The 12,643-nt window shown below is 53.8% G+C and overlaps 1 protein-coding gene across 3 annotated transcripts in view; it reads left to right on the forward strand.

The window, feature by feature from the left end:
- Positions 1-12,643, forward strand: part of SLX9 (SLX9 ribosome biogenesis factor) — a 41,701-nt gene that overhangs the window by 5,229 nt on the left and 23,829 nt on the right. The window contains exon 1 of one of the 3 annotated variants that reach the window (XM_070597899.1): positions 9,816-10,105. The exons of the other annotated variants lie outside the window; for them this stretch is intronic. Coding sequence (XP_070454000.1) covers positions 9,922-10,105 — 184 coding nt within the window. The 5' untranslated portion in view covers positions 9,816-9,921. Of the gene's footprint in view, positions 1-9,815; positions 10,106-12,643 lie in introns of those variants that run through there. 3 annotated transcript variants of the gene reach the window in all.

Below are 12,643 nucleotides of genomic sequence, written 5' to 3' on the forward strand. Positions count from 1 at the left end.
CTTATATATTATGGAGATTAACCCCTTGTCAGATATATGATTTGCAAATATTTTCTCCCAATTGGTGGGTTGTCTCTTTGTTTTGATTCTAGTTTCTTTTGCCTTGCAGAAGCTCTTTAGTCTGATGAACTCCCACTTGTTTATTTTTTCTTTTGTTTCCTGTGTCTGAGAAGACATAGTATTTGAAAAGATCCTTTTTAGTTCAGTGTCAAAGAGTGTACTACCTATATTATCTTCCAGGAGTTTTATGATTTCAGGATTTATTTTCAAGTCTTTGGTCCATTTTGAGTTTATTTTTGTCTATGGCCTGAGATAATGGTCTACCTTCATTCTTTTGCAGGTGGCTGTCCAGTTTTCCAAACACCATTTATTGAAGAGACTGTCTTTTCTCCATCGTATGTTCTCAGCTCCTTTGTCAAAGATTAGCTGTCCGTAGATGTGCAGTTTTATTTCTGGGATTTCAGTTCTGTTCCATTGATCTGCGTGTCTGTTTTTGTACCAGTACCAGGCTGTTTTGATCACTATGGCTTTGTAGTACATTTTGAAGTCAGGGATTGTGATGCCTCCAGCTTTGTTCTTTTTTCTCAGGATTGCCTTAGCAATTCAGTGTCTTTGGTTGCCCCATATGAATTTTAGGATTCTTTGTTCTGTTTCTATGAAGAATGTCATTGGGATTCTGATTGGGATTGCATTGAATCTGAAGATTGCTTTGGGTAGTATGGACATTTTAACTATGTTTATTCTTCCAATCCATGTGCATGGAATCTCTTTCCATTTCTTCAAGTCATTATGAATTTCTTTCAGTAATTTCTTATAGTTTTCATTGAGTAAGTCCTTCACCTCCTTGGTTAAATTTATTCCTAGGTACTTTATTCTTTTAGTTGTGATTGTAAATGGAATTGTATTCTTGAGTTCTCTTTCTGTAAGTTCATTATTAGAGTATAGAAAAGCAACTGATTTTTCTAAGTTGATTCTGCACCCTTCAACTTTACTGTAGTTAATTATTTCTTTTAGTGTTCCGATGGAGTTTTTGGGGTTTTCTGTATACAAGATCATGTCATCTGCAAACAGCGAGAGTTTCACTTCACTCCGTATTTGGATTCCCTTTATTCCTTTCTCTCGCCTAACTGCTCTGGCCAAAACCTCCAGTACTATGTTGAGTAAGATGGTGATAGAGGGCATCCCTGTCTTGTTCCTATTCTCACTGGGATGGTGTTCAGTTTTTGCCCATTGAGTATGATGTTGGCTGTGGGTTTGTCATATATGGCTTTTATTATGTTGAGGCAGTTCCCTTCTATTCCCATTTTGTTAAGAGTTTTTCTCATAAATGGCGGTTGGATCCTGTCAAATGCTTTCTCTGTGTTGAGGTGATCATGTGGTTTTTATTCCTCTGTTTGTTGATGTGGTGTATCACATTGATTGATTTGCGGATGTTGAACCATCCCCGTGTCCCTGGTATGAATCCCACTTGATCATGATGTTTGATCCTTTTGATATATTGCTGAATTCGGGTTGCCAAAATTTTGTTGAGGATTTTTGCATCTATGTTCATCAGCGATATTGGCCTGTACTTTTCCTTTTTTGTGGTGTCCTTGTCAGGCTTTGGTATCAGAGTGATGTTGGCCTCGTGGAATGTGTTAGGAAGTGTTCCATCTTCCCTAATTTTTTTGGAATAGCTTTAGAAGGATAGGTATTAAATCCTCTCTGAAAGTTTGGTAGAATTCCCCAGGAAAGCCATCTGGTCCTGGAGTTTTATTCTTTGGGATCCTTTTGATTACTGTTTCAATCTCGTTCCTTGTGATCAGTCTATTCAGAATGTCTGCTTCTTGATTCAGCTTTGGGAGGTTGTAAGAGTCTAAGAATTTATCCATTTCCTCTAGGTTATCCATTTTGTTGGCATATAGTTTTTTGTAGTATTCTCTTATAATCCCTCGTATTTCTGTGGTGTCTGTTGTTATTTCTCCTCTTTCATTTCTAATTTTATTTATCTGAGCTTTCTCTTTCCCTTTGTAAGTCTGGCTAGGGGTTTGTCAATTTTATCTTCTCAAATAACCAGCTCTTTGTTTCATTGATCCTTTCTACTGCCTTTTTTGTTTCAAAAGCATTTATTTCTGCTCTGATTTTTAGTATTTCTCTCCTGCTGACTTTGGGCTCTGTTTGTTGTTCTTTTTCTAGTTCAGTTAGGTGTAATTTGAGATTGCTTGTTTGGGGCTTTTCTTGTTTGTTAAGGTGTGCCTGTATTGCAATGAATTTCCCTCTTAATACGGCTTTTGCTGCATCCCATATGAGTTGGTATGGTATTTTATCATTTTCATTTGTCTCCAGATATTTTTTGATTTCTCCTTTAATTTCTTCAATGATCCATTGCTTGTTCAATAGCATGTTGTTTAGTCTCCACATCTTTGTCCCTTTCTCAGCTTTTTTCTTGTAATTAATTTCTAGCTTTATAGCATTGTGATCGGGAAAGATGCTTGAATTCAACTTTCTTAGATTTATTGGGACTTGCCTTGTTTCCCAACATATGGTCTATCCTTGAGAATGTTCTGTCCGCACTTAAGAAGAATGTGTATTCTGATGTTTTTGGATGGAGCGTTCTATATATGTCTATTAAGTCCAACTGGTTTAGCTTTTCATTTGATTCCACTGTTTCCTTGTTGATTTTCTGTCTGGATGATTTGTCCAATGATGTGAGTAGAGTGTTGAGGTCCTCTACTATTATTGTGTTATTATTACTATCTCCTTTTAGGTTTGTTAATAGTTGCTTTATGAACTCTGGTGCTCCTGAGTTGGGTGCATAGATATTTGTAAGTGTTATTTCTTCTTGATGGAGTGCCCATTTGATCATTTTATACTGCCCCTCTTTGTCTCTCTGTACCTGTCTTACCTTGAAGTCTACTTTGTCTGATATAAGTATTGCGACACCTGCTTTCTTTTGTTTGCCATTAGCTTGGAGTATCACCTTCCGTCCCTTCCCTCTGAGCCTGTGTTTGTCATTGGAACTGAGATGTGTTTCCTGGAGGCAGCATACTGTTGGGTCTTGTTTTTTAATCCATCTCGCTACTCTGTGTCTTTTTGTTGGAGAATTCAATCCATTTACGTCTAGGGTGATTATCGATGTATGAGGGTTTAATGCTGTCACTTTATCACTCGTTTTCTGGTTTTCCTGCATTTCCTTTGTTTCTCCTTCTGTGTATTTTGGTCTACCCATTGAATTATGCAGTTTTTTATGATGTGTTTCTTTGTTTTCTTCTTATTTATTATTTGTGTCTCTGTTCTGCTTTTTTGTTTAGTGGTTACCCTGAGGTTTGTATTCAGAATTTCATGTGTAAGATAGTCCATTTTCTGATGGCCCCTTATTTCCTTAGTCTAAACCAATTCAGTCCCTTTCCTTTTCCCCTCCTAAGTTGTTTTTGTCATATCTTATTCCATCTTGTTTTGTGAGTTTGTGGTTAAAAATGACAAGATTATCTTGGTGTTTTCCTTCCCTTTAGCTTAATGCTGTACTTGAGTATTTGTTGTCCTATTCTGATTCTCTCTGCCAATTTATCTCCTTACTCTGTGTTTTGTGACCCCCTTCTCCCCCTTTTTTTGTTTTCAGGTATGAGGGCCTTCTTGAGGATTTCTTGTAGGGGGGTGTCTCATGGCTCCAGAGTCCCTTAGCTTTTGTTTGTGTGGGAAAGTTTTTATTTCTCCCTCATATCTGAAGGATATTTTTGCTGGATAGAGTATTCTTGGCTGAAGATTCTTGTCTTTTAAAGATTGGAATATGTCGTTCCATTCTCTCCTAGCTTGCAAGGTTTCTGCAGAAAAATCTGCTGAAAGCCTGATAGCGGTTCCTTTCTAGGTTATTTTCTTCTGCCTTGCTGCCCTTAGTATTTCTTTGTCATTCATTTTTGCCAGTTTTGCTACTATATGCCTTGCAGTAGGTCCTTTTCCATTGACAAATCTAGGAGATCTGGAAGCCTCTTCCACAGAGATTTCCCTCTATTTCCCTGGGTTTGGGAAGTTCTCTGCTATTATTACTTTGAACCTGCTTTGTACTCCATTCTCCTTCTCTTCACCTTCTGGGATACCTATAATTCTTATGTTGTATTTCCTCATTGAGTCGGATATTTCTCAGAGACTGTCTTCATTTCTTTTTAGCTTTAGTTCTCTTTCCTGCTCTGTCTGTAGCATTTCAACGTGTCTGTCCTCTATTATGCTGATACGTCCCTCTGTGATGTCCACTTGGGTGTTCAGGGAAACTGTGTTTTGTTTTAGCTCTTCCATTGTGTCTTTCATCTCTAATATTTCTCCCTGATTCTTCTCTATAGTTTCAGTCTCTTTTGTGAAGTAGCTCCTGAATTTGTGGAATTGTTTCTCTACGTTCTCTTTGACCTCATTGAGTTTTTTGATGATAGCTGTTTTGAATTCATTGTCATTTAGATTACATATTTCTGTGTCCTCAGGTCTGAGTTCTGGGTGCTTGTCGTTTTCTCTCTGGTCTGGGGATTTGATTTAGTGTCTGATGATGGAAGCTCAGGTCTTTCTCATTCTGATATTATTCAGTTGCGGTTACCGCCTGTCGCCACTGACTGAGGGTCAAGAGTCATGTATTCTGAGCCCTCTGCTTTTAGCCTAGATCCCAGGCAGTGGAGCGGGGCGGCTGGGGGGACGGGTGCTTTCTCCTGCCTGCATTTCTCACTCTGCTCTCATTATCTGGTGTCCTGGGGTATTGGCTTGATGAGGTCACCCAGCGCGAAAGCTTTCGCCCTGTTAGAGGGCTTCCCTCTAGGCTGCGAGGGCCCTCGGCGATCCTTGATGTTCCCACGAATGAGTGTCCCCTCGCCGCTCCTTCCCTCACGGATCCTCCCACAGTCCCGACCGCAGCCTGTAGGGGAGGGAGTGACGTTCTCTCTTACCCCATTCCAGCTCCCCTGAGGGGCCTCCGTGCTCTCCGCCCACCGTCGTGTGACAACCTGTCTCTCTGACGTTTTTGTGTTGTGTTAGGATGTCGTCTGTTGGAGTATGGATGCCCCTTTTCGTTGTATGTTGGAGGGGAGAGAGTCCTGGGCTAGTTCACTCTGTGGTGATGCTGACGTCCCTGACAGCTATTGTATCACCTGCTTTGGATGTTTTGTTGCTGGAAAGACATACCTGAATCTCCTTGCCATCCTTTGTAATCGAAACTCTAGGGAGGAAAAACTTTTCCCTTCTACCATCCTAGGTTCTTTGGCTAGGACCCTGCAAGTTAGATTAACTAAAGACAGTAACAAGAGAAACACATTATTAATGTGTGCAGCACACATCACTCGGGAGAAACCGCAGCGCTGAGTAACTCAGAGGGGTGCTTAGAACTGGGTCTTCTCCGGCGTCTTAGCAGTGAGCATAGTGGAGTGGCAGCGGGGCAGGTGTGCGTGCGCGGGACGTCTTGGCGCTGGCTCTTCATCCTCCTCACGGCGGTGGGACTCCCCTGGAGAAGCGGTTCGTGGCCGTCCCTCCTTGGAGGAAGTGCTGGTTTGGGTTGGACGGGGGATTCTGGAAGGGCGTCTTCCTGCGTCTGTGGGTTCCGTTTGCGTCCGGCTCACGTCGTCCGCGAGCCCAGCGGCGTGTTTGGGGCCGCGCGTCCTCGTGCCTCACGGTCGTCCCGCTGCCTGTTTCCTGGGACGCGTCCTGCAGAGTGGGTCGTGCACAGGGACGCGCTGCCTCGGGTGGGGCGGGGGTCAGGGGCGCCCCGCGTCCCGCCAGGGTGTGGGCGGGGGTCCCCGGAGCCCAGCGGCAGGCCCCGGGTCTCCCTGGTGACCAGCGCGGTCGGGGTCCTCTGTGTGTCGGCGGGTTCTCTGGGGGTTCGTCTGTGTGTCTGGGGCCGTGGGGATCGCCCTTGGCACTCGGCCGAGCGCTTTGCGTGTGGTAGGTGTAGCTCTGAGTGGTCCGCACAGAGCTGTCCTGGGACTTTTCGAGTTGCCGAGTGAGAGCCGGCCCGTGCCCTCCTGCGACAGCGTCCCGCGTGGGCCCCTGCGGCCTCTCTCTCCCTCCCGCCTCCCTGGGGGTCGTGGGGCCGGGCCCTGCCTGTCGGGGTGCGCGCACCCTGGAGAGTGTCCGTCCCCTCTCCGCGCAGGCTGAGCACACTGCGGGCTGGGAGGGCAGCCGGGTGGAGACGCACCTGTGGGCTCAGGAGTGCTCGCACCTTCTCCTGTGTCCTCAACGACATCCTTCTCTGTGAGTGTCAGGTTTGTGGGTGAACAGATGGAGAAATGCAGCTCCGAGGGGCCGGGGTCACTTGGCCTGGAGTGGCCAAGCCTGACCAGAACCCGTTGTCTGGGGAAGCGCTGGGCTCTTGCTGCTCCGTGTGGCCCCCTGTGGTTCCCTGGCACGGGAGTCATGCTGTCCATCGCATGGCATTCGTTGCTGTGGTGGTGATAAGTGTCCCTTGGGTCCGAGCCGGGTCCACTGAGGTGCAGGACGCAGGGATTCCCTCTTTCCCAGGTGGGTGGGCCCTGCAGGGGAGGGCCCTGATGAGGAAGGGCCAGCCCGGGTCACCCTGGGCCCCCAGCCCTGCACCTGCCTCTCGCCTGCCTGTAGCGGGGTCTCCATGAGGGGCAGCTCCAGGGGAGGACCCCGGGGAGAGCGGGAGAAGCCATCTGTGCTACAGCCAATGTCCCTGAGCAGTTTGAGGGAGTGGATGGGACAGAGCATCAGCTGGACTCACAGGACCTTCTTTGGAGCAGGGTGCTGTCTTGGCTGCTTCGTTTCGGAGCATCTGTTTCAGTCCCCACAACTCTTATTTCCTCGTCCTCCAGGTGAGCTGGCATCTGCTGGGCAGGTGTGCCAGGTGGGCCTGCCTGGGAGTCCAGGGCTCTTTCAGCCATGAGGCCAGATGATGCATCCGTGTCATGAGGGGCTGGCACACCTGTCCCCTTTCACAGACGAGGACGAGGTGCAGGGGAGGTGAGGTGGCAGTGTAGGGGCTGGTCCCTGCCTTTGCCGAGCTCAGAGCCGTGAGGTTCCTCGTGGAATGGAAGGGAGTCAGGGCCTCCCTCTGGCACCACTGGGATGGTTCCCTGTGGGCCATCCTCACAGCTCCCCCACCCCCACAGTCCTCTGCTCCCCTCCACCCAGCACATGTGCAGAGAGAGGGGCTGAGGCTGTGCACACACCTCGAGGAGGCCCCGGGCCAGCACGAGCATCGTTGGGGCCCCAGCCTAGCTGCTGACCCTTGTTTTCACACACCGTCCGGGGTCTCCGATCCTGCCACGTTCAGGACGCTGGCCCAGAGGCTCATGGTCCCGCCTCGCAGGCAGGAGCACAGGAGCCCCTCCTGTCTCCTCTCCTCTGTGTGTGAAGATCCGGGAGCCTGGACGGGTCCTTGGTTCTGAGCCGAGCATGGCCAAGTCCTTCCTCGTCTCCTGATCGGGAAGATGCAGCCTCTGCGGCTCCAGAGGGGGCCCCCGAGGGGGCAGTGCCACTCTGTCGGTGGGCCGGCCAGCAGATCCAGGGCTTACATTCATGGGGGTGGCTCCATGCTCCGCGGGCAGAACTCAGCTACCCCTGCACCTTCATACTGAGCCTGAGGCGTTTGAGAAAATTCCAGGCCGCCACTGCCAAGACAGGCGTGTTGTTGACTGCCCAGGGAGCATGGCCAGGCGGAAAGAGCATGAGGTCACTTCCTGGCAAAGGAGACACTTTCAAAGTCTGTGACAGCCTGGTGGCCTGGGCCTGAAAAGCAGGGGAGGGGATGGCGCAAGGAAAGGAAGGAAGTTGGTAGAAGACTGGTCAGTCAGGTGTGGCCACAGGAGGAGACACGAGGAGCTCAGGACACAAACACGGTGTACCATACGCACAGGTCCTGGAGAAGGAGGCCCAGCAGGCAGGACCACGAGGGGAAGCCCAGGGCAGTGAGGAGGCAGAAGACGGGAATTGACTAGCCCCCAGAAGGGAGTCTGTCCCCACTGGAAAGGTTTTTGTAGGATGTCAAAACATCATAAAGAAAGCTAAAGAATATTTACAGAAGGAGAGGGCCTGACCTACAGGGTGCAGAGCTCAGGGCAGCGGCCTGGTGAGCTCTGGCCTGGCACTCGGCAGAGCCCTGAGGGCCTGGAGAAGAGGCCCGGGTCCCGGGGACCCTGGGAAATGGGCAGGCAGCTTGAGGCGGAGGCGCTGACGGTGGTAAGAGCATGCACAGCAAGCGCTCGTGAGCACGTGGGGCTCTGTGCCTCCCCGGCTGCTGGCTCTGGGGCAGGACACTGGGTGGCCCTGGGCCTCAGCCGCTCATCTGTAGAAGGGACGTATTAACAGTGTTTGCCTCCTAAGTTTTGTTTCCTTTGGGGTCAGGATGAGTTAGCAGATGGAAGGTGGTTGACAGGCGGCTTGGCATTAGAAAGAGCTCAGTTGATGCTGCAGAGTGACTGGCTGTGTCGTGTGCCCGGTTGAGGGAGGCCCCTTCTCTGCTGGCCCGAGGTGTCCCGGGGCAGGTGTGTGTCTCGGCCTCTCCCCAGCCCCGTCTCCCTCTTCTCCAGCAGCTCTTCTTCTGTCTGGGTTCATCAGCCTTGACTCCTGATCAGCCAGGAGCCTGGAGCCCGCAGGGGATCCATGGGCTTTGTGGCTTCCCCGGGCTTGAGCTGGGGCGGGCGGCCTGGTCTGGGTGCGGGTCATGTGGAAAGTGTCATCCTGTGACTGAGCCGCTGCCTGTGACCCGCTGGGCTGTGAAGGCGAGGGTGCCTGTCTGCCTGGATTACTGGGGACACGTCCTTCCCACGTGTCCTTGCCCTGGGCTGAGTCACTGACGGAACTGCTCCCAGCACCCCTGGCCGCCGTGCCCCTGCCATGTAGCTGCTGTGTCTGGAGGAGACAGAACCCGCTCAGAGAGGAGCCCTGGCCTGGTTGTGGGCCCATCACCCGGGGTCGATGAGTGTCCGCTCTGCATCCTGCCTCGTGCATACTGTGTGCGCCCCTTCGCTCATGCAGACGTTGTGCTCTCCCCTCTGCTGCAGCCCCTGGACACAGTGGGGCCTGTTGGACCCTGTGGGTGCTGTGTTTCTACACGGAGCTCCTACTTGGAGCCTTAGGGCGCCCCGCTGGCCTAGGAGCCAGTCTGCCCCCGGTTTCCATCCTGCCCCTTGGGCCCGCCTTCTGATTCCAGACCGGCGCTCTGGGCTTCCAGGGGGGGCCCATGGGCTCTGTGGCCATGGGCGGTGGGGCCCCACTGCGTCCACTCTCTGGGTGGGGTCTTGAGGGCGTGGCAGGTCCAGCGTGAGCACTCCGGCTCCTGTGTCCCTCCCCTGCACGGGGCACCGCCCTGCCCATTCTGTGTCTCCTTCTCTCCTTCTTCGTGCTGGTAAGTTGCAGAAAATGAACTCCCTCTGTTCTCAGACAGGCGCCTTGGGTGTCAGGCCGCAGACTCAGGTCCAGAGAGGTGGGTGGGTGGGGCGGGCCTGGAGGAGGACAGGCCTGCTGAGGGATGCAGGGGAGGAGCATCACATGGCCAGAGAGCTCAGCTGGACTGCGTGGAGGCCACCCTGAGGCAGAGGTGGGAGCGTGTCTGCAGGGGCTCTGAGGCAGGGGTGTGGGGAGGTGGCAGTGGTGAGGGGACATACGTGCCTGACGCCGTGGCAGAGAGACCCTGGAGCAGGGGCACCTGGAGCACGTAGGCCACCCTGTCTCTGGGGACTGTGCTGCTGAGCCCCTGCCCCCAGCAGAGGGAGCCCTGTGCCTCAAGGTGGCACAGCCTCAGAGCTGTGACTGGGGTTTCTCTGTGGCGGGATCATCCCTCTGCGCAGACCTCTGCGGTTTCCTCTGAACCAGGTCTCCTCTGAGTCTGGTGTCCGGATCGTTGCAGACGTGGGGGCTGCTCAGCAGAGGGCGGCAGAGCTGCATGCTCTTCAGGCCAAGCCTGGATTTGCAGAGGCCGGGCCAGCCCTCAGGCCTGCCTCAGGACACAGGGACATGAGGACACGGGGACAGAACCGAGCGCTTTCCAGGGGCTGTCTTCAGGGACTGCTTGTGAAGCTCCCCCTTCAAGACTGTCCTCACTTTTCTGCAGCTGTGAGGTCGGGGGTCGGACAGAACCCACTGAGAAGCCTTCTTTTCTCCACCCCACCCCTCCGTGTAAAACAGGAACAGAGGAAGCGTGAGTGACCTGGAGAGGGCGTTCCTGCTCCCAGGGGCCAGTCCCAGCACAGGGTCCCTCCTTGTCTGTAGCTGTGTGTGGGGGCGTTCCTGCTCCCAGGTGCCGGTCCCAGCACAGGATCCCTCCTTGTCTGTAGCTTCGTGTGGGGGCGTTCCTGCTCCCAGGGGCCAGTCCCAGCACAGGATCCCTCCTTGTCTGTAGCTGTGTGTGGGGGCGTTCCTGCTCCCAGGGGCCAGTCCCAGCACAGGATCCCTCCTTGTCTGCAGCTGCTTGTGGGGGTGTTCCTGCTCCCAGGGGCCAGTCCCAGCACGGGATCCCTCCTTGTCTGCAGCTGCGTGTGGGGGCGTTCCTGCTCCCAGGTGCCAGTCCCAGCACGGGATCCCTCCTTGTCTGCAGCTGCTTGTGGGGGCTTTGGCCTTGTGGCTGTTTCGCTTCCCCCTGGCCTTCCTGCCTCTCTGCCTCCCTGAGGACATCTGGCTGGGGGCCCTGGGGGGCTTCTGCGGGCGATGACGCTTATGGCGTTTGGGAGCAGAGACGTCTTTCTTCGGGGCGGTGTGTGTCGCCCGCCCTGCTGGGGGAGCTGGCTGCATCTGTGGTTGCAGGCTGCTGGCTGTGAGCCCCTCTGTGTGTCACCTGGGCATTGGGTTCCTTGCCGTCTGGAGTAGGCCCTCAGCTGGAGGAGCACCTCCACTAGGCCCCCAGGAGGGGCACCCACTGTTCCAGGGGCATCCTGGCTAGCAGGACTGGAAGGCCTGTGTGCTTGACTGGACGGAGGTTGGAGGACATGGGCTTCTTCTCTGGGTCTCCTGGCAACTGGGGGGCTGCTGGGCCTAAATGCTGATGGCGTCTGGCCCTGTTGTCACATGGTGGGAGTGCAGGAAGGACCCTGCTGCCGGGCTGTGCTTGCCTTGGTCTGCAGGGAGCCCGTTCTTTTTAATAGACAGAAGCCCGGGATGAGCAGGGTCAAGGGGGAAGGGGTTGGGACAGGTGAGTGACTGTGGGGCTGGGCCCCAGGGTCCCGGCCTCCTCCTCAGGGAGGGACGGCAGGGGAGGGGCCTGTGTCGTGCCCGCTCTGTTGTCAGGGCTCTGAGAGGAGAGCGTGTGAGTGCCTTGTCCTGTGTGTGCATCCCCTCTCTCCCCGCTGTGGCTGAGCCGCTCCTGCTCCTCGTTCCCGGCTGGCCCTTCCCTGGGCTCTGGCAGGCCCTTCACTGGTGATGAAGTGTGGGAGGACTTGGCCTGCGGCCCTTGCAGCATGCTGCATGAGGACGTGTGTGTGCACTCTGCTGAGAGAGACAATGTGTGGACAGGCCCGAGGTGCCAAGGAGCCAGGCGCCCAACACTATCCCAGAGTCACCTGCAGCTCACCCTGTGCCTCTTGAGTGCTTGTGCTGGGGTAACTCACCCTCATGTACCCCACTTCCCTGTGTTAGGCCATGTGACGAGGGCCCCATACGTGTCCCACCGGCACTGAGTGTGGGGGTGCTGAACCCTGTGCGTGGAGGGGCTTTTGGAGGTCTCTTTACAGGGCGTGAGTGATGTTGGTACAGCCTGGTGACCATTTGCTGAGCACCTGTGCTGCCAGGCCCTGAGCTCAGAGTGGACAGTAGGCATGGCCCAGCCAGCCCTGCTGTGCATCCTCTTGGTGGCTGGAGCATCTCTGTGGCCAGGGGGTCTCCCTCCCCAGCTCCAGCATTGCTCTTCGGTACCCCCTCTCTCAGAGCCTTAGCCTGGGCCCTCTACTCCTAGTGTTGCCATCCCCACTCTGCATGGCACCCTAGCAGCCTGGCTGTAAAGTGTGGTGTGGGAGGTCCCTGGGCCCTTGGTCCTATAGAGTGGCTGCCTGGCCTCCCGACGGTCTCGCTTCATTCTCCTCAGGGCAAACAGATATACGCTGACCCACCCACCCCCACCCATTGTCTCAGAGACTCCCATAGGGAGGAAGGAGGGGCCCCTTGCTCAGAGAGGCTGTGGCCATCCCTGGGGCACTGGACCTGTGACAGCCATGACCGGTGGGGCCTGCACCCTGCTGTGTTCACACTGACCCTTACAGCCTTGATGCACTGGGCATGCCTTTTTGTCACCCTCCTCCCCGCTCCCATGGTCTGTCCCATGCTGCTGGCATTCAGGTCCCCAGAGAGGGGGCCTCAGATCCAGGTCTGGATCAGTCTCCCAACCCTGGGGGTAGTGGTGGGTGGTGCTGGCGAAGGCAAGTGCTCGTCCTTGCCTGTGTTCTGCCATGGCTCTGAGCGTCGGTACCACCCGGGCCTGTGCCTGTGCCGCCTCCTGTGGCAGTGGGCGGGGCTGGGCCTGCCTCTGGTGACTTCCGTGGGGACCTGGGCAGGGCTGAGCTTTTCTACTCGGGAAGTCAGGGAGTTGCTGTTTCTTGAGCATGGCATCCTTGTGAGCTCACGTTGTCAAGATGCTGGACCAGGGGTCGGCCAACCATGAACCCCGGGCCAATCCAGCCCGCGAGTGTTTCCTCCTGGCCTCCGAGTGGCATGTTTGGGTTTTCTGTCCTACAGTCGCGCCATCTGCAGT

The sequence above is a fragment of the Equus przewalskii genome, chromosome 27 (genome assembly GCF_037783145.1).
Source record: "Equus przewalskii isolate Varuska chromosome 27, EquPr2, whole genome shotgun sequence".
Classification (NCBI taxonomy): domain Eukaryota; kingdom Metazoa; phylum Chordata; class Mammalia; order Perissodactyla; family Equidae; genus Equus; species Equus przewalskii.